This window comes from Notechis scutatus, chromosome 3 (genome assembly GCF_049901735.1).
Source record: "Notechis scutatus isolate UNSWTSFEM ecotype Mainland chromosome 3, rNotScu1.2, whole genome shotgun sequence".
In the NCBI taxonomy this organism is placed as follows: domain Eukaryota; kingdom Metazoa; phylum Chordata; class Lepidosauria; order Squamata; family Elapidae; genus Notechis; species Notechis scutatus.
The window spans coordinates 114607724-114626497 of record NC_142011.1 but is presented as its reverse complement, the minus strand read 5'-3'; the positions used below and the strand labels follow the sequence as shown (position 1 = coordinate 114626497).

The window sequence follows — 18774 nt, the reverse complement described above, 5'->3', positions numbered from 1 at the left end:
CGCCTTTGTTCTCTTACTCTTCTCGGTATCTGTTTGAGAATTATGATTTCTTTACCTTTGTACATGATTGTTCCATCTCTAGACATTCTGTAAATAATATCCTGGACACTTCTTCTCGTAAATCATATATGGACTTCTCTTGGGCATTTGTGGCGTATCGCATAATTGGTACTGACCCTATAAACTTCGTCAAACTCCCTTAGGATGTCATCTTTGTCCTTCTCCAATAATCCAGCCAGTATTTCCGCCATTAGATGTTCCAAGTCTTCTTCTCTGGATTCCACCACATTTTGGAATCTCAGGTATTTGGCTGCCTTGTCCATCTCTAGGAGGACCAGTGAGTCCTCCATTTATTTACTCGCATTCTTTAGTTCTTCATCTACCCTTTCTAATTTCCTTTCCGTTCGTTCAGTCCTTTTCTCTACCTCTTTTATTGTTGCTTCATTTTTCTCCAAGGCCTGCTGCAATATTCCAACTTTGCCCTCTACTTTGAAGATGTCCGCTTTCATTTCTGCCTTTAATTTCCCCATCTCCTCTTTTAGTTCATTAATGTCTGCTCTCGTCTCATTATGGTTTTTCATCATTGTTTCTTGCAGCTTCGTCATCGATTCCTGTAAGGTCAAAAACATTGCTTGGATGTTGGCATTCGAGATGTTGGCTTGTTTCTCTACTGGTAATGTTTCTTCTATGGTTTTTTGTGCCATAGGTGAAGTTGTTGCCAAGGTAGTTGTTAGTGTTGGGTTGACCTTCCTTCCAGTTTTCAGAGCTGTAGTAGTTGTGGAAGTCATTTCCTTTAAAATTTGTTTTTGTTGTTGGACTATGTTAAGTATATTATCCCAAATTAACATTCAGTGATATAATTTCTATGTTAAAATTGACCGGTATCTAATTACTTGATCTATCTGTCTACTGGGTAGCTGTATTCTTAACTAGTTACTGGGATGTATATTTTATTTTAGATCCTGATTCTAAATCAAATATATAATTTGTATGATCTGTGCTCAACCTCTATACTTCACTTCATGTAATAAATATTTGTATCAAATCCAACTATATTAAATATTATAAATCTATATGTATATTTATCTAATTTTATCTTAAATGTTAAATATTCTTGAACACAGCTAATATTACATTCGTAATTATAGTCACACAATAAATTGTAATATTAATATATAGAACCCTATACTTATTAATTAACTAATACTTAATGTTCTTACTATTTCCCCTATATATCTGGTCAAAATATAACAATCTCTGTTATTAATAAGTCAATTAAATCAATTAATTCAATTATTTAACAATCTAATACAACAATATTCCTTTACTCAGTATTCATATTTATAATCATTATAAAGAGAGAATAAAGAAAGAGAGATAATTCAACCTAACACCAACCTAGTAAAAAAGAAGGAAGAAGAAGAAAAAATTGATCAGATATATACAAGAAAAAGGGGGAGTAAATGGAAAAGAAAGGAGGGAAATCTAGAGGTAGGATTTTGGTTTTCCGTCTCTCAATTTAAGAGCTTTCACTCCAAACACACCGGAAGTGGGGGGGAAATGCTGAATAATAACTGCAGTTACGCGGTATCCCCACTCATTCAGAAGCTTCCAATTTTGCTTTCTATGTTAACGTTCCTAAGTTCAATTGTCCTGGTTTTCTTCAGAAAAAACAACAACACCTCCTCAGATAGAACAGTATTTTCCCAAAGATCTGTTAAGTAGTTTGTATCAGTTAAATTAGTTATATTGTTACAACCACTTCAGCGTTTCTAAGTACTGCCTCTGGCGCCACGCTGTCTTTTTTCCTGTCGACTTCAGTCTTCTTCCCGTCTCCGGTTTAATAAAATCTGTCCAAATAGAAATCAAATGAAATAGTCTGAACCCTCCACGGCTTCCAGGCTCTTTCCAGATGCTGATCTCCCAATCTCATAGATTTCCCTTTTTATTTGTTATTGTCCTCACTTTCTCTTCTGTCTGCCGAGCCCGTTCACTTTCACTTGTCTCGGCTTCGCTTTTAGCCGCTTTCTTTTAGGGCTCCAGACAGACACTTGTGACACTTATAACAGCCTAATACCAGTCTGTAACTTTCCAATCCTCCTCTCCGCCACTATTTTTCTCTACCACTCTCTTCCCAAACGATCTCACAAATTGTCACTCACTCGTTTCTTTGCATCGGTGGCAATCCGGACTTCGGAGCCGCCATTAATAGGAGGCTGTTCTTGCTCGTTGGGCTCTGGAGGGCTTCCTCTTCGCTGCAGGGGGGTTGCCTTCCCCACACTGCAGCCTGAGGCTTCCCTACACCGGCACGAATCTCTCCGGGACTCGAGCACCCTCAAAGGATCGCGCCAACCGCAAGAAGAGATTAGCTGAAACCGCGAACGGGCTTCTGCACCTCTGCTTGTCCTTGCCTTGCCACCGCTGCTCCTACGTCTGATATTTCTACTCCAAGCTATCATATTGCCTTTGACTACTTCCTCCTCTAATTCTATCTCTAATAGGTAGTTGTAAAATTTGGTTATATTTTTTGTGTCTGAACCTAGTAAGATTTTATCTAATTGTTGTGGCTTACTGTAGATTCCAAAAACTTTCTTATCCTGTCTATATCTATTTTATATTTGAAGGTAAGCCCACCGGTCAATTCGTAGCCCTTGTTCTTGGAGATCTTGCCATGATTTTAAAGTTCCTTGTGCATCCAGTAGGTCTTTATATTTTATCATCTTGTTAATATCCAGATTGTTTGGATGTATCATCGCCTCCATCATTGAGATCCAAATCGGAATCTTTAGATAGTGTTTTTTCTTTCTTTTATTCCAATTAGCCAATAAAGAGTCTCTAATTACATGTCTGTGGAAGTAATTCTGTTTGGTTTTCCCCATGTCCCATAAGAACGCATGCCACCCCCTCTGTAAATCATGGCCTTCTAGAAATAATATACTTTTATTCGATAAATTTACCCATTCTTTCAACCATAGTAAGGAAGCTGTGCTGTGATATAATTCCCAATTTGGGAGTGCCATACCCACCCCCCCACCCCCGCTCTTCATATCTTGCATTGCTTTTAAATTTATTCTTGGTTTTTTCCCTTGCCAAATAAATTTCGCTGTTATCCTATTATTGTAGGATATCCTATCCTACAAAGTATTTTTTATGTATTTTTATTGGTATTGTCTGGAACAAATAAATAAATTTAGGAAGAATAGTCATTTTAATAGTGGCATGGAGTAATTTAGTTAGAACACTCCGTACTAATTTCACGTGCTGTTCCATTGTCTCGGTGTAAATTGAAATATTGTTCAAGTACACCAACACTCCATGGTACAAGTGTTCATGTAACACCTCATTGATCAATTGCATAAATACCACAGGAGCTCCCTGTAGTCCGAAAGGCATAACATTAAAATAAAAGCTACCAAGGGGACAATTGAAGGTAGTCTTCTACTCGTCCCCAGGCCGTATTCAAACACGCCTCCCATAAATCCAGTTTCGTAAAATATTTCCCAGTAGCCAAGGTAGCCAATAGCTCACTAATCAATGGTAGGGAATATAAATTATCCACACAAATAGTATTCAGACCCCTAAAGTCAATGTACAGGCATAAACCCCCATCCTTTTTCTCCCTAAAGAGGACGGGGGCTACATATGCGACTGTCCTGTTTGGATGAACTCGCAAGCTAGATTTTTATCCAGATGTTGTCTCATTTCATCCATTTCTCTCAGGGTCATTGCGTACATGCAGGGTTTTGGGAACTTCGCTCCTGGGATCAATTTGATTGCACAGTCAGTTTTTCTTTTCTTTTTTTAAAAAACAAGTTTTATTAATTTTTAAAACACACAAATTATCATTATATGTTTAAACCTTTTTTCATTGTAAATTTAACAAGTCAGATAAATTATGATTCTGTTTTAAACCATTTCCATATAACATACAAAAACCTCTTATTCAATTTCTCTTTACTTCTCTTTACTGTTATTCAATATTATTATTATTATTTCATCTATTTCTTTCTGACTTAGTTACCATTATTCTCATTCTATATTTCTGCAAGCTTTTACTAATTCTCCCCCCCAAAAAAACATATACACACAACACACAAAACATAAAAAAAATCTTTTTGGAAAGTAACTTGGACCTAGGTATCTCTCTCTTCATGGACTTCAATTATCTTCATGCTCATCTTACATATCATTACTTATTTTATTTACCATTCTAAGTCTTCTATATTAACTTCTCCACATATTTCACTCTTCTTAATTCTATCTTAATTAATCATCTTAGTTTGAATCATTACATTTGTATCTTTTGTCCATTTTTTTATCGTCCCTTTGTCTCATTCCTTATAAAAAAGAAAAAAATAAGTTTCTCCTGAAATTATTAATCAGAGTATAATGCCTTTCTATCTCCCCCCTAAATTAATCAAATTAACCTTTAAGATAACATCCAATACCCAATCCGATTTTGCTTGGTACATTCTATCTAACTAGTACATCCAAAATATTTAGATACATAATTAGACAATAAATCCAAATATTAAAAACAAATACTATAATAAAAATTTTATAATAACATCAATACCATGATCTTATTAAACTCTTTAATTAAAACAGTATTCTAAACCTCCCCTATTATTAAATTTTAAAGCCTATCATTATTAAACATTTTAACATTTTAATCTCTTATCAACTCTTAAACCATTACAATACTACCATCTCATCTTATGTACCTTGCAAAATCTTTTTGAAAAAATTATACTTTATCCATTATCCATAAAAAATTCCTTTTTTTTATTTAATTTCAAAACATTGTAGCTTTTCTCCACCTTTTCCCTTTCTTTCTTCTCCCAACAAACCTTTCTACCCCCCCTTCTTCTAGCCTCTGCCTTACTGGCTTCCCTTCTCTGTCGTGTTCCTTTTCCCTTTTGTTTACTGTCATCATATTGATTTTGCACCTTATTTTTCCCTTTCTTAAATGTTTTTTTAGATCTTAAGTCTTTTAGTTCTCTTCTTTTCTCTCTTCCTTCTTTCTTGATCAAATTCTGAGATTCATTAAAAATGGCTCCTTCCTTTCTTTCTTGTTCCTCTGCTGTCTTCATCTGTTGTAATGTTTGTTGATAGTTAGTAAGCGCCATTTCTAAAAAAAGGAAAGCTTCTTCCACACCATCTTTACCATTTTTTTTTGCTTGTTCATATTCTTTTCTTAGTTCCTCAACAGAAAAAGCCATTATAAATCTTTTCTTTTCTTTTCCCCTTCTTTCTTCTTGCAACAACCAGAATATTCCAAAGAAAATAAAAAAAATTAAAGCAGTCCCAAAGTTATCAGTCAGTCCAAACCAAGGCAGAGTTCTCACTTTCTCCTTCTGGGGTAATATCAATCAAAGAGAAAGAAAGTCCAAATCTGTTTAAAATCTTATTGCAATATATTCTAGTCTTCAAATCCTTAAGGCATCTCCTCCAACAAAGTCTTAGCATACAAATATTTTCTTTTTAATCCTCTCTCTTCCCACTCATCGCTTAAAACCAATTTTCACCTAAAAAAAATAGGTTTCTTAATATCCAGTTATTTATTCCGTAGGAAAAGAGGGTAAGCTATCCTTTCAGCACCATCAAACTGCCGCTTTTTTCCTCTTCTGGCAGGTATTATTCAGAAAGTCATACTTTTCAGGAATTTTATTAAATATGTCTTAGAGTCCTAGGAGCCAAGAAAAACTTTCTCCTTTCAAGCACTTTCTCCACTTCCTCCTGCGCATTCTTACCCGGCTGCCAGCTTCTTTGTGGCGGCCATTACGGACCACCGCTGCACCGTCCTGGGAAAAGGGGGTTCTACCGGCCGGGGAGGGGGTCTGCAATACCCCCAAACCCCTCTCCGGATCCCCCCTACCTTCAGCTCCCCCTGCAGGGCAGCCTAGCTCCGTACCCGTCTGGGTCGGAGCCCCAAAAGCGGCTAGCGCGGCAGGGATCGCGCAGCTTCGCAAATCCCTGCCACTCGCGAAGCCGACAAACCGGAAGTCTCCGCACAGTGTCAGTTTTTCTATGGGGTAGCAGGGTTTTGCACTCATTTTCACTAAACACTTCTGCCAGATCTTCGTAAACCTCTGGGTATGATGGATTATTGGGCTCGGTTACCGTGGCCACCATCTCCTTCCTCTGCTTTGGTTGGGGAGGGTCAGGACCTATCAATATCAGCAGTTTACAGAAACCCCCTTCCACCATATTGTAGGCTCCCATTTATATAACTACACAAGCCCCAGAATAAGTGCCTCTCTCATCTCTGGCACGACAATAAATCTTAGTTGTTCCCAATGTGTTCCTATTTCTAACCGGACAGGGGTGATCATTAAGGTAGCTGGGGCCCTACCTAGCAAAGACCCATCCACCTGTTCAAACCTCATAGGCACAGGGAGAGGTACTACTGATAACCGCATTTTGTTAACAACTCATTGACTAAACAGCGAGTACACCCATATTGACCCCTTACACCTTTGTGTAAGTCTTCCAACACCATAGGTATGATGAATGGTCTTATTGGAGCACTTACAATCGTGTCCTCTTGACTGTCCTCACCACTATCATATAGGCCTGACACTACTTGAGACTGCTGACCATCATGCGTCTTTTTCTCTCTAGAGTGCCCCTCTGTCTTGTCCATCTGTGAAATTCCTTGGGACCTTTTACTACCGGCTGCTCCCTGTGTTGTTCCTCTCCCTACGAAACCTCTTTGTGTTACAGCCCCAGCAGGAACCCTAGCTGTCTGCCTCAGAGAACCTACGTAGACGGACGGACAGTCCGCCACCCGATGGCCTAATCCATTGCAGTGGAAACACCTCAAGGGTAACAGACCCTTGATATTAGCACTGCCCTCTTCGGCTCTACCTTGTCCTGTTCCCATGTTAGAAACCCCCCAATTAATCTTACGAATACTTTCTGGCCTAGGCTTAAACTCCCTTAGCCCAACTTCCAATTCCACTACAGTTTTGTACCAATCCACCAAACGCTGGGTAATGCCCCTATATAGACAGGCCTGCCTCAAGCCCCGATCCAACCTGACCCTAAACTCACGGATCAACAAACGTTCCAGCCAGGACCTCAATTTTCCTGCTATCCGTCGGAATTTCTTTACATATTCCACAGTGGGCCTCCCCTCCTGCCTCAACGACATCAAGGCTTCTTCATTCTGGTGGACCCTAGACCTGTCTTCAAACTGGGCCCTTAGGGCATCCAGAAACGAACCAACATCCACTAATTCTCTAGTGTGGCATCTCCCGTCAAAACCCCTGTGATGGCGACAACAATTGATCATGGCAATGACTAGCATATAGAATATAGTTCAAGGTGGTTGACAACCTGACTTAAGAATAACACTACTCGATTGGGGTTTTGGTCAAACGTTGTTTGTAATGGCGGAGCCCCCCACACCATATGTTGTGGCCAGTGTCCAGATACTCCCTGGGGTCCCCATGATGGCTCCTGTTGTCTATGCCTAGAAGAGACCTCCCCCTCGTCCTACTCTGGAAGTAATCTGTTTAGAGCCTTGTACTCGGGATTCCAACATGCCTACTACATCAGCCAACGACGAATCAACCCCCGCTGCAGTCTCCCCCTGTTCTCCTACTCATACTACGCTCCCTACCTTCCCGGGGCATGGAACTGAAAATTAGAAGAACTTTATTGTTATTGTACAAGTACAACAAAACTGTGGATGCACCACAGCAACTGTTCGCAATACAATAAAACCAAAGCACTGAAAAATGAAGATAAGAAAAATAGAGTACCCATGTCTCCATTTTTAATTTGAGAGTACAATATCTACGAATATACACAAAATATATATCCAACACTGACTGTAACGCTTAGCCGAGTATAATACACAAGAGATCGATTGTACTGTAATATGTTATTATACATCTGAATGGGGTATTGAGATTTCACATCTTTTCACATCTTAATAAGGTAGTGACTTTGTGTTTATCTGCGGTTTGGATGGCCCAGGGAAAGAAACTATTTGTTAGTCTAGTGGTGTGGGATTTTATTGACCTAAAACGCCGTCCAGACGGCAGCAGGCCAAAAACGCCATCCAGACGGCAGCAGGGTGTGAGGGGTCTTCTATGATGGCCTTGATTCTGCTTTGGCAGCAGAGGGTATCCTCTGATCTCAACCCCCCCAGACTATCCCAAGTGCTCTTGGGGGTATGTTCTCTGATGTTTAATTCCCCGTATTTCATACGTAATAATTCTAAAGTGCCAGCCCCTAGGCTAATGGTGGAGGTGCTCCATTCATCTTCATCTGCTATCCAACGTTCCTTCCACTTATTGAAAGTTCCAGCAGCCAAAGGCAAAAAAGCAGGAGGCTTTCCTTGTGTACCCCTCATGCCCATGTCCTCCTGAAAATCTAGTCCACTTTTTTTTCTCCTTCCAAATTTTGGGTCTTACAACCCATTGGGACTCCTCTTCGCTTTCTCCCTTTGCATTTCTTGTTCCACCAGCAGGTGGCGTGTCATCACCAGGTTAGACTGGGAGCTTCTCATTTACTCCCCTGTCCCCTGGAACAGTCTCCTCTCCTTCCTCCACTGCAGCCAACTGCAAGCCTTCATCCACATCAGTGCCCTCAGCCATCGTTTCACAATTCACTGTATTAAGAAAAGCAGTTATCTGTGAATTCCCATACCACAATGCTTAAACCACCACCATCCCAACCATCACCATCACCAACTGGCACCAACACCCTCCACAATATTGTTCTGAATATCCCCATGCCAAACAAAAAAAACCCAAACCCTGGCATCTTCCCCATGGCTTCACTGTCGCCTTCCATATCCACATCATCATTCAGTGTCTCGGCAACTCTGGTCCAGAAACAAGGCAGTGAACGGCAAACGATCCCACGCATTTCAAATAGTTCATCACAATCTGTCACAAGCGACGTACAGGTGAGTGGGATGTCCCGCTGGCTAACATCCCAGGAGCGTGGACTCGTGCAGGAATGCAGAGGCGCGGGCGGCTCTGTCGCCAATCACCGGAGGTGCGTGACACTCATATACACTGACATTTTCTTGTTTTTCATAATTATTCTTAGCATCTTCTATCTGTTTTTTCTTATAAGTTGCTAGTAATTTAAAACAGTGGTGAGTAACCTGTAATCCCAGGATCACATTTCCACAGAACCACCTTTTTTGCCTTAGATTATCTTCTGTCTGCACCAGTGAATTAATTTTATCTTCATTTTTATATAGGAAAAATTAAAAATATAGTCCAATCCTAAAATAGATTTAATACAGTTGACCATATAAGAAAAAATCCAGGAATGGCCAACCTCACACATGTACCTGGTCTCATTCACGTTGCACCATTACTGAACCATTTTTTTCTTGGTACTCTTCTACACCTTATTAAATATCAGCTGCACAACCAACAAAACGTTGCATAATTTGATTTAAAATATGCAAGCATATGTGTATGTAACTTGCTGTGGATTTTTTAAACACTTGTAATATAATCGACTATAATCAGCATTGTAATGCTGATATTATGATTATGGAAACTCACTGCTTGTTTTCCGACAGGTTCAAAACTGTCTATAGATCCAATCATTACAGTGGAGGGGCTTAGAAAGCGAGTGAGCCGTAATCCAGTAGAATCTGCTATGGAGCTGAAGGAGAAGCGGTCTCACACTCAAGAAGCCAAAGAAATCAGGAGAGCTCAGAAAGATGCAGCTGGCTTCTTGGACAAGAGTACATCTTCTACACTGGTCAAATTCGCCAGTCGAAACAGGCATCTAGACACTATGCTTGAGAAGGGAGAAGTGGTTGACTTTTCCTCCCTTAGTTCTTCCGATCAAACACCTTTGACCAGCCCATCTCCTTCTCCTTCTCTGGATTTTTCTGCTCCTGGAACTCCAGCATCACATTCAGCTACACCTAGCCTGCTTTCAGAAGCTGATCTTATTCCAGACATAATGCCGCCCCAGGCCCTTTTCCATGGTAAAATCAATTTTTAAGTTTCCTTATCTGATCATTTTTACTAGATTCATTTTCATAAACATGTTTTGAGTGTAGTTGTACTACTGAGATGTGTAATGTTTGTTAAGAATGTATATAGAACAAAGAATTTTCATGATTGAGCGCTTGAGAAAATAAAACTGTATTTATATAAATAAACACTTAACATAGAAAATATTAATACATCTTTTTTCTTTCCTTTTTTATTAAGACACATTGATAAATAAAATAGCGATTAATATATGAAAGGAAACATTGAATAATTTTTAAAAGCCCACAGTTTGGAAATGTATCTAAATAGGTTGATAGTGTTAAGAAGAATTTAAAGATATTAAACATAATAATGATACTTTGCCCAGAAAGACATTCCTGTAGACAGAAGTGTACCATATTTGTCAGAGTATAAGATGACCTTGGTTTAGAGGAGGAAAACAAGAAAAAAATAGTTTTTTGCCTCCACGGGTCCTGTTTTTGCTCTTCCCGATGTCCGGAAGCACTCTGCAGGCCAAAAACGTGCCTATTTTTGGCCTCACAAACCCTCGGCGCATCCCGTTTTTGCCCTCCCCGGCATCCAGAAGCACTCTCCAGACCAAAAATGGGCGCATTTTTGGCCAGCAGAGTGCTTCTGGATGCCAGGGAGGATAAAAACGGGACCCATGGAGGCCCCTGGAGCCAAAAACGTGCCCATTTTTGGCCTGCAGAGTGCTTCTGGACACCAGGGAGGTCAAAAATGGGACACGCAGAGGCTTTGGGAGGCCAAAAATGGGCCCATATTTGCTGTATAAGACACACAGACATTTCCACTCACTTTTTTGGGGTGTGGGGGGGACATCTTATACTCCTAAAAATGTGGTGGTGGTGGTATTATTATTATTATTATTATTATTATTATTATTATTATTATTATTATTATTGTTGTTGTTGTTGTTGTTGTTGTTATTGTTATTATTATTGTTAACTAAATTTATCACAATCTCATTTTGAAGAAACTGGGCAGCAATAATATTAGTAATAAGTGTTTTGACAGAGCTTCAAAATTCAGTGTACATGTTTGATTAGCATTTTTAAAACATTATATCATTAAAAATGATATCTGATTATAATATTCATTAGGTGTACACTATGCACGTTTTCTTTGTGTTGAGATGTGGAAGATGGACCAACTTTTAAATGGCTGTTTTGAATGTTCTGAACTCAGAATAACACATAGAAGTATTCCAATTGTTCTGCGCGCTATATTTGGACTTTTCTTTTGAGGCTTGCAATTGAATTTGCCAGTTCAGCAGTAAGGAGTAGAGAACCCTTGCTGCTATTATCTGAATTATCTCTGGATAGTGATTTTAGGAGTGGTGTGTTGGACAAAACATTAAAGTATCAAAAGGCTCAATAAAGAGTCATTCTGAATCTAGATGCTGCTACTGGAGGACTACCTTCGTGCTGGTAGAATTTCACTGCTGAGTATATCTGCCTATCTTCATCCCGTTTTGATAGAGCTTTTAAAAATGTTCTTTAGGTTTCCCTTAATTTTAAAACAGTGTAGCGCATACTAGCAGAACGGCATAAAGGAAGAATTCACTTTCTTTCTGAGCAACCAGTGCTAAAATCTGACTGAACCTGGCAATGGCTGCCTGGTGGTTTCTTGCCTACCAAGCAAGAATGTTATGGGCAAGTGATGTGGTTACACTTCATGGGTCATATCTGGTTGTTACTTGATGGAGTAAATCTTAAAATGAAACACTTATTAGTGGACTTTTCTGGCTTTCCTCAGGTTGAAGAATAAGAGATAAGCTCCTTACTTTACAATCCTGAATATTTTTAGCCTCTAAAACAATGTCTGGATTAAGCCCAAGGTGAAACATTAGTGCTGCCCCTCTGAACAATTTCACTTATTTACTACATTGCCTGGGAGATATATATTACATGAAGACCCTTGTGACTCTGTAATTCTTCAATCTCTGCAACTCCACTGTGTTGAGAATTACTTGACTGACCAACTACTTTGCTGGTCTGTCCATTATCATTGGAGCGACTTGCCCCATGCATCTTACCTGGAGCAGCATACCAATATGAGTTTACTGGAATAGCATACCAGTGTTACTCATATCAATGATGTTTGTTGAATCATCCTTGGTATTAAACTATCTGAACTAAAATGAGATTTAGACACTATAATTTATCCATCCAGGGGGACTGAGCATAATTAAGTATAATTACGTTTAATATTTAAAAAGCAGAGACAAATGTTTCATTATAGCTACAATCAGATTTGAATAAAACTATCCTTAGTTGTAGGGTTGTTTAATTTTTCAACCAATATAAATACTACTGATTTACAGAAAGTTGTACAGATAATCATTGACTAATGACTCAATTGAGCCCCAAATTCCTGTTGATAATTGACATAGTTGTTAAGTAAGTTTTGCCTGATTTTGTGACCTTTGTTGCCACTCCTGCTAAGTCAATCACTGCAGTTGTTAAGTTAGTCAGATAGTTAAGTGAATCTTCCTTCCACATTAACTTTGCTTGTCAGAAGATCATACAATCCTTGGACACTGCAACTATCAAAAAGGTGAGTCAGTTGCCAACTGTCTAAATTTTGATCATGTGACCATGGGCATGCTGTGATGGTTTTAAGTGTGAAAAATTGTCTTAAGTCATTTTTTCAGTGCCGTTGTAACTTCAAATGGTCACTAAACAAACTAGTAAGTCGAAGAGTACCTATATTTTAGTTTTCTGTTGTTTTGTAAAAATTGGGATATTAATTTTATCTCACACTTTGTCAAAGAAAAAAAAGCAAAGTTGACATTTTCAGAATTTCCTAGGCATAAACATTTACTATCTACAGGAAAAGTATTTGATTACAATATTACAGTATTTCTGAAGCATTTTGTTTTGTTTATAGATGATGAAGAGATGGAAGGTATGATAGACCCAGGTATAGAATATATCCCTCCATCTGGTGCATCAGGGGGAATGATCCAAAAGAAAATGAAGCTGTCTGATCAGATTAAACAAGAGCTGATGTGTGAAGAAGGAAGAGCAGAGAGACTAGTCAATGTTGTGGAAAATCATAGTACACATGCCTTCCTTCAAGACCAAAGTCTAAACAAGCGGAAGACCCAGCAGGCTCATAAGGATTCTCAGTCTAAATACACTTCTATTGGTATCTATGAAGAAAAATTTCTTTTGAGGAATTTGGAAGCCTGTCTAAATGCAGCAGACATAACTCCTGAGGTTCGGAGGCTGAGACGCAAGCTGATAGTCCGAAAGATGAAACGAGAGAGAGGTCTTCCCCTTTTTAACTTGGATGATATTGTGAATTCTGCTCTTATCTTGGTTGATCAGTTTTATGGAACCAAGGGAAGACATGCTGGCTATCTGCCAGCAGATTATACAGTATATAAAACTTCCTGCCAGGCTTTCCGGATTTTGGATCGATATCAGGTTCCTGTTTTCTGTTGTTATTATCACTACCATTATTGTAAACTACTATACATTATCTCACTTTTCTCCTAGGAACTTATAGTGATGCCTTTTGAAATCTCCCCCATGTCATAACAACAACCTATGAAGTAGCTTGAGCTGAGACAGAGCAATTGGCTCAAAATCTCTGTATTTTATTAAGTTATTCTGTATATATTTGGTGCCATGGTTAAAGGCACTGGTGTACAAACTGAGAGTTGGTGAGTTTGGTCCCATTTTAGGCACAGAACCATTTGGATGAGAGTGGGCCAATCACTCAGTCCTAATAAGAAGACAAGGACTAACCAAAAAATATTGCCCAGAAAACATTGTGAACTCTGATGGCAGGAGACAAGACTGACTTGAAGGGACAAATAATAAATTATCATCCGTTGTAACTTCCTGTGATAGGATGGAGCAATAATGCTAAACCACAGAATAATAGAGTTAGAAGGGACTTTGGAGGTCTTTTAGTGCAGGGGTCGCCAACCTTTTCAGACCTCAGGGACCACCAAACTCATACTTTTAAATCCTGCGGACCACTAATATGAAATTTTTTAAAAAGATAATATATTTAATTTTAAAAAATTATATTAAATATAAATGTAACACACACACACACACACACACACACACACATATCTACACATACATAAATACATACATACATACATATATATATGGTATTCAGCTTTGTTCGGGTATTTTCCCACGTCATTATAGTTGTGCTTTTAAAGTTGTAGCAACGTTTCGGCAGAATCCCATCTGCCATCATCAGGCTTCTGTATTGTGTTCGTCGACGACAGATGATGAGCGAACACAATACAGAAGCTTGATGATGGCAGATGGATCTGTCAACATTGCTGTAATTTTAAAGCACAAATATATGACGTGGGAAAACCCGAACAAAGCTGAATACCGTGTGTGTGTGTGTGTGTGTGTGTTGATGTATGTATGTATGTATATATGTATATGTATGGTATTCAGCTTTGTTCAGGTATTTTCCCACATCATTATAGTTGTGCTTTTAAAGTTGTAGCGACATTTTGGCAGAATCTCATCTGCCATCATCAGGCTTGTGTATTGAGTTCATCTGTGTGTCAGGCTTTCACAGCCGTTTCTGTTTTAAATTTGGTGCTAGCTTCCTGCTGTGTTGAAATGATTTTTTCTTCATCCTGATTGGTTGGGAGTCTTGGTCTGTGTTTATTGGTCTTGGAGTTTGCTGTGTTCTGCTTGATTGGTGTTTCTAATATCTTCTGTCTGTTTTGTAGCATTTTTTTTGTCTTGGTTGGCTGGCAACATTGTATTTCGTGTATTTTTAGTGCAGGTTTTTTAGTGCGGCTTGGTTTCAGGTGAATGGCCAGCTATCGTTTATTAGGAAGCTAGGTTTCACCTGGGTGGCTGGTTGGGATGTGTTTGGGCTGGAGGTATTGAGGGGGGTCTGTTTGTGCCCAGGTGTTTGCTTGGCTTGTGGTGTGAAGATTTTTTTGTTTGTGGGTGCAGGCTTCCAGATAATTGACAGATAAATGCTTATTTAATTATAATAAAAAATATAACAAGAAAAGCAGAGCCCCCCCAAAAAAAAAAAATCTGGTCTCCTGTCATTTCATATCTCCCCCAAATCAGAGGAAACCTCTCCCTCCTTTGCCAGGTGTGGCTGCCTGGAGTTGGGAGAGGGAAGGAGGGCCAGGCTGCAAGCCTCCCCCCACCTGGAAGCCTTCCCCCCCATCCCGGGTCCTTAACACCTGGCTTGCTTCTCCACTACTGCCTCCTCCTCCTCCAGGACCACCTTCTCTGGGTAAGGTGATTATGAACTAACCGAGCAGCTACACTGATACCCCAGCTGCTCTGTTTCCAATGGTAACACATGGCATGTAGAGAAAGGAGCTGGCAGCTGCTACTTGGCAGTCCCGTGGGTGAGGTGAAGTCATCCCGGTCTCAGTTAAGACATACCAGTCACAAACCCAGAGTCCCAAGCCGAGAGGAGTCACTTCCCCCTGCCGGGAAGAGCGGCAGGCATAGTCATGTACGATTCAGCACAGCAGGCAACCTCCACTCTGGGCTGACGAGCCACGTGCTGAAGACCAGATGGCTGTCGGGAAGGTGGGGCAATGGGTGATACTGGCGGCAGATGGACTCATATGCACAGGAGATCGTGGCATAGGTCTGGCCTGTGAGGGGGTGGGGGGAAATGAACCTCTGAACTGGTGTTACCTTCTGCCTCTTGCCTCCGTGCATTGAGGAGGTTGGGCAGCTGCCAGCGATGCCCTCAGGGGAAGATGTTGCAAGGGGGAGGCCCTCAGGAGCTTCTCTTCCTCCTCGCCAGAAGTGCTCACACACAAAGTGCTCCCCTCCCCTCTGGCCCCCAACAAGCCTCCTCCTTCCTACCGAGCGTGTGAGCGCTTCTGGCAAGGAGGAAGAGAAGTTCCTGAGGGCAGGGGCGCGGGAGATCGCGACATCGGAGCCCTTTCCGGGTGTTTCATGCCCTGCGAGGGGAGGGCGTCTCCCCAGGAGCTTCTGTTCCTCCTCGCCAGAAGCGCTTACACGCAAAGTGCTCACTGCCCCTCTGGCCCTCGACAAGCCTTCTCCTTCCCGCTGAGCATGTGAGTGCTTCTGGCGAGGAGGAAGAGGGGGTCAAGCCTCCCCATCACAACATCTTCACCAGAGGGCAGCTGCTTCCTGCGGCTTAGGAGGTCCACGCTCTTCTCGCTGCTGCTTGGACTCCTCGATGCGCTGAGGCAGGAGGCAGCAGCCACAACACGGGTTTGCTAGGGAGACTTCAGGATTGCCCCATCTCCCCGCCTCAGCATGCTGCGGCCCACCAAAATTTTCTCGCGGCCCACTGGTTGGCGACCACTGTTCTAGTCCAACCATCTGCACAAGCAGGAAACCCTATGCTATTCTGGACAATAGCTGTCTTATCTCTTTTTTAAAATCTCCAGTGATGGAAGACCCACAACTTCTGAAGGCAAGCCTGGTTAATTCTTACTGTCAGGGAATTTCTCCTTAATTCTAGGTTGGTTCCTTGATTAGTTTCCATCCGTTACTTCTTGTCCTGCCTTCTGGTGCTTTGGAAAATTGATTGACCTCCCACTTCCTTGTGACAAATATTGAACAACTGCTATCATGTCTCCCTGATCCTTTTCACTAGACTAAAAATACCAAATTCCTGCAACCATTCTTTATATGTTTAGGCTCCAGCCCCCTTATCAGCTTTGTTCTTCTCTGCACTCTTTCCAGAGTCTCAGCATATTTTTTATATTGAGGTGACCAAAACTGGATGCAATATTCCAAGTGTGGTCTTACCAAGGCATTATAAAGCGGTACACTTCACATGATCCTGATTCTAATCTTAGTGCAGCCTAGGATTGCATTGGCTTTTTTGATGACTGCAGCACATTGCTGGCTCTTATTTAAGTATTTGTGTACTAGGACTCCAAATGTCAAATGGACCCCTTCCACTGCACTCGGTATTGCAATTTCCCTTTGTAATACCTGGAATCCAGGATCCATTTTATTTCATAATGTTTCTCTTCTCCCACCATAGTTGGTCCAGGGGCTTCATTTCCTACAGGTCTTAAGTTAGAGCTTTGGACTGGCTTCAACAAACTGCAATGGAAAACTGGGTGCACTTTCCCCAATATCTTGGGCAGCTTTAACTCTACTGTAACAGGGTTGATTACCCTCACGATAGGGAAGGGCCCCACATACTTTCAGCTGGTTCTAACTGGTTCCAACTGACCAACCCAACCAAAGCAAGCACAACCGAGATGATCCAATCTGTTCATGCAAAACTTTATTGAGTACATCACTTCAGCACAGTTCAAGGCAAAACCAGATCTAGATCTTTCCCCTGCTAAGTCCCATAGTTAAATTATTCCACTCACATGTGACCTGAGCTAATTAGGGGGTGGAAGAATGCGAACTTTATGTGAACTCTGTATTGTCCAATACATTCTCCGGATATTGTTGTGGGAAAATCAGGCTTTTGTAAACACCTGCTGAAGTATCCTTGGTTCTCATGAAGATCTCTTGATGTCTGGGCCACATTCTATCTCCCATCCCTCCCCCCATAGTTTGTTGGCAAGCTGAGATGCGATAATAACGGCAACAGCAAAATATCTTTGAAGCTTGAAACCATGTTTTTCTCGCCTAAATATAAAATCTTATTTTTCTCATAATTGAACTTCATTTTGTTAGAAAAGGCCCAGTGCTCAAGTCTGTCAAAATCCTTCTGGATCTTGAGCCTATGTTCTGGAGTGTTGGCTATTCCTGCCAGTTTGATGTCATCTGCAAATTTGATGAGTTCCCCTTCTGTTCCCTCACTAAATGGAGGGAAGAGTATGAAGATACTGAAGAGTGATGAGCCTAAGGTGGAACCTTGGGTTACCCCACCATGTACTTCCACCCATGTGGATGTAATTCCATTAAGGACTACACATTGAGTGTAGTTTGCCAGCCAATTATGAATCCATCTGGTCTATCCCACATTTTTCTACCTCATTAAATAGTTTGTGGTCTACTTTGTCAAATGCCTAACTGAAATCCAAGTATATTAAGTCCACAGCATTTCACTGGTACATTAATTTAGTCACTTTGTCAAAGAATGAAATAAGATTTGTTTGGCATGATCTGTTTTTGACAAACCCATCTTGTTATAACTTTGCTTGCTTCTAGATATTTGCAGATCTGTTGCTTGACAATCTTTTCCAGGACTTTCCCAGGTATTGATATCAGGCTGATTGGTCTGTAGTTTCCTACATCCATTTTTTCCATTTTTGGAAGATGCTGCTTTTTTCTTGGATTTCTTTTCTTTTTTTCCAGTGATAATATGGTGGACTGAGGTTTTATAATCATTTTTCAGAGCTTCCCCCTTTTTCTGAAGTTTGGAATCACATCAGCTTTTTTCCAGTCATCTGGTAGTGCCCAGGTGCACCATTATGATTCAATGGTTCCATGATCATGTCTGCCAATTCCTGCAGAACTCTGGAATGCAATCCATTTGGTCCTGGTGATTTGAATTCATTTAGGGCAGGAGTGTCAAACTCAATTTCATTGAAGGCCACATTAGCATTATAGTTGTCCTTAAAGAACCAGTTGCATGTAAGACTATGACGACTCACAGCAGCCAGGTGAGTGTGGCTGGGTAGAGGTGACTGAGTGGCCAGCTTGCCGCAACTGAGTGGGCATGGTTGGGTGAGTGTGGTTGGCTCAATGCTGCTCACTGGGTGCAGCTGACTCGGAAAGGCTGGGTCGGGACAGAACAAGTTGCATCAGCTAACTCAATGTAGGGACAATTCGATACCCCACAAACTCCTCGC

General features: G+C 40.7%; 1 protein-coding gene across 3 annotated transcripts in view; it reads left to right on the top strand.

The window, feature by feature from the left end:
• Positions 1-18774, top strand: part of KAT14 (lysine acetyltransferase 14) — a 139788-nt gene that overhangs the window by 80905 nt on the left and 40109 nt on the right. For 2 of the 3 annotated variants that reach the window (XM_026683182.2, XM_087960980.1), the window contains 2 exons: positions 9557-9973; positions 12894-13435. In XM_026683182.2, the coding sequence (XP_026538967.2) occupies positions 9557-9973; positions 12894-13435 (959 nt within the window). The remainder of the gene's footprint in view (positions 1-9556; positions 9974-12893; positions 13436-18774) is intronic. The other variant, XM_087960981.1, reaches the window with a different exon arrangement.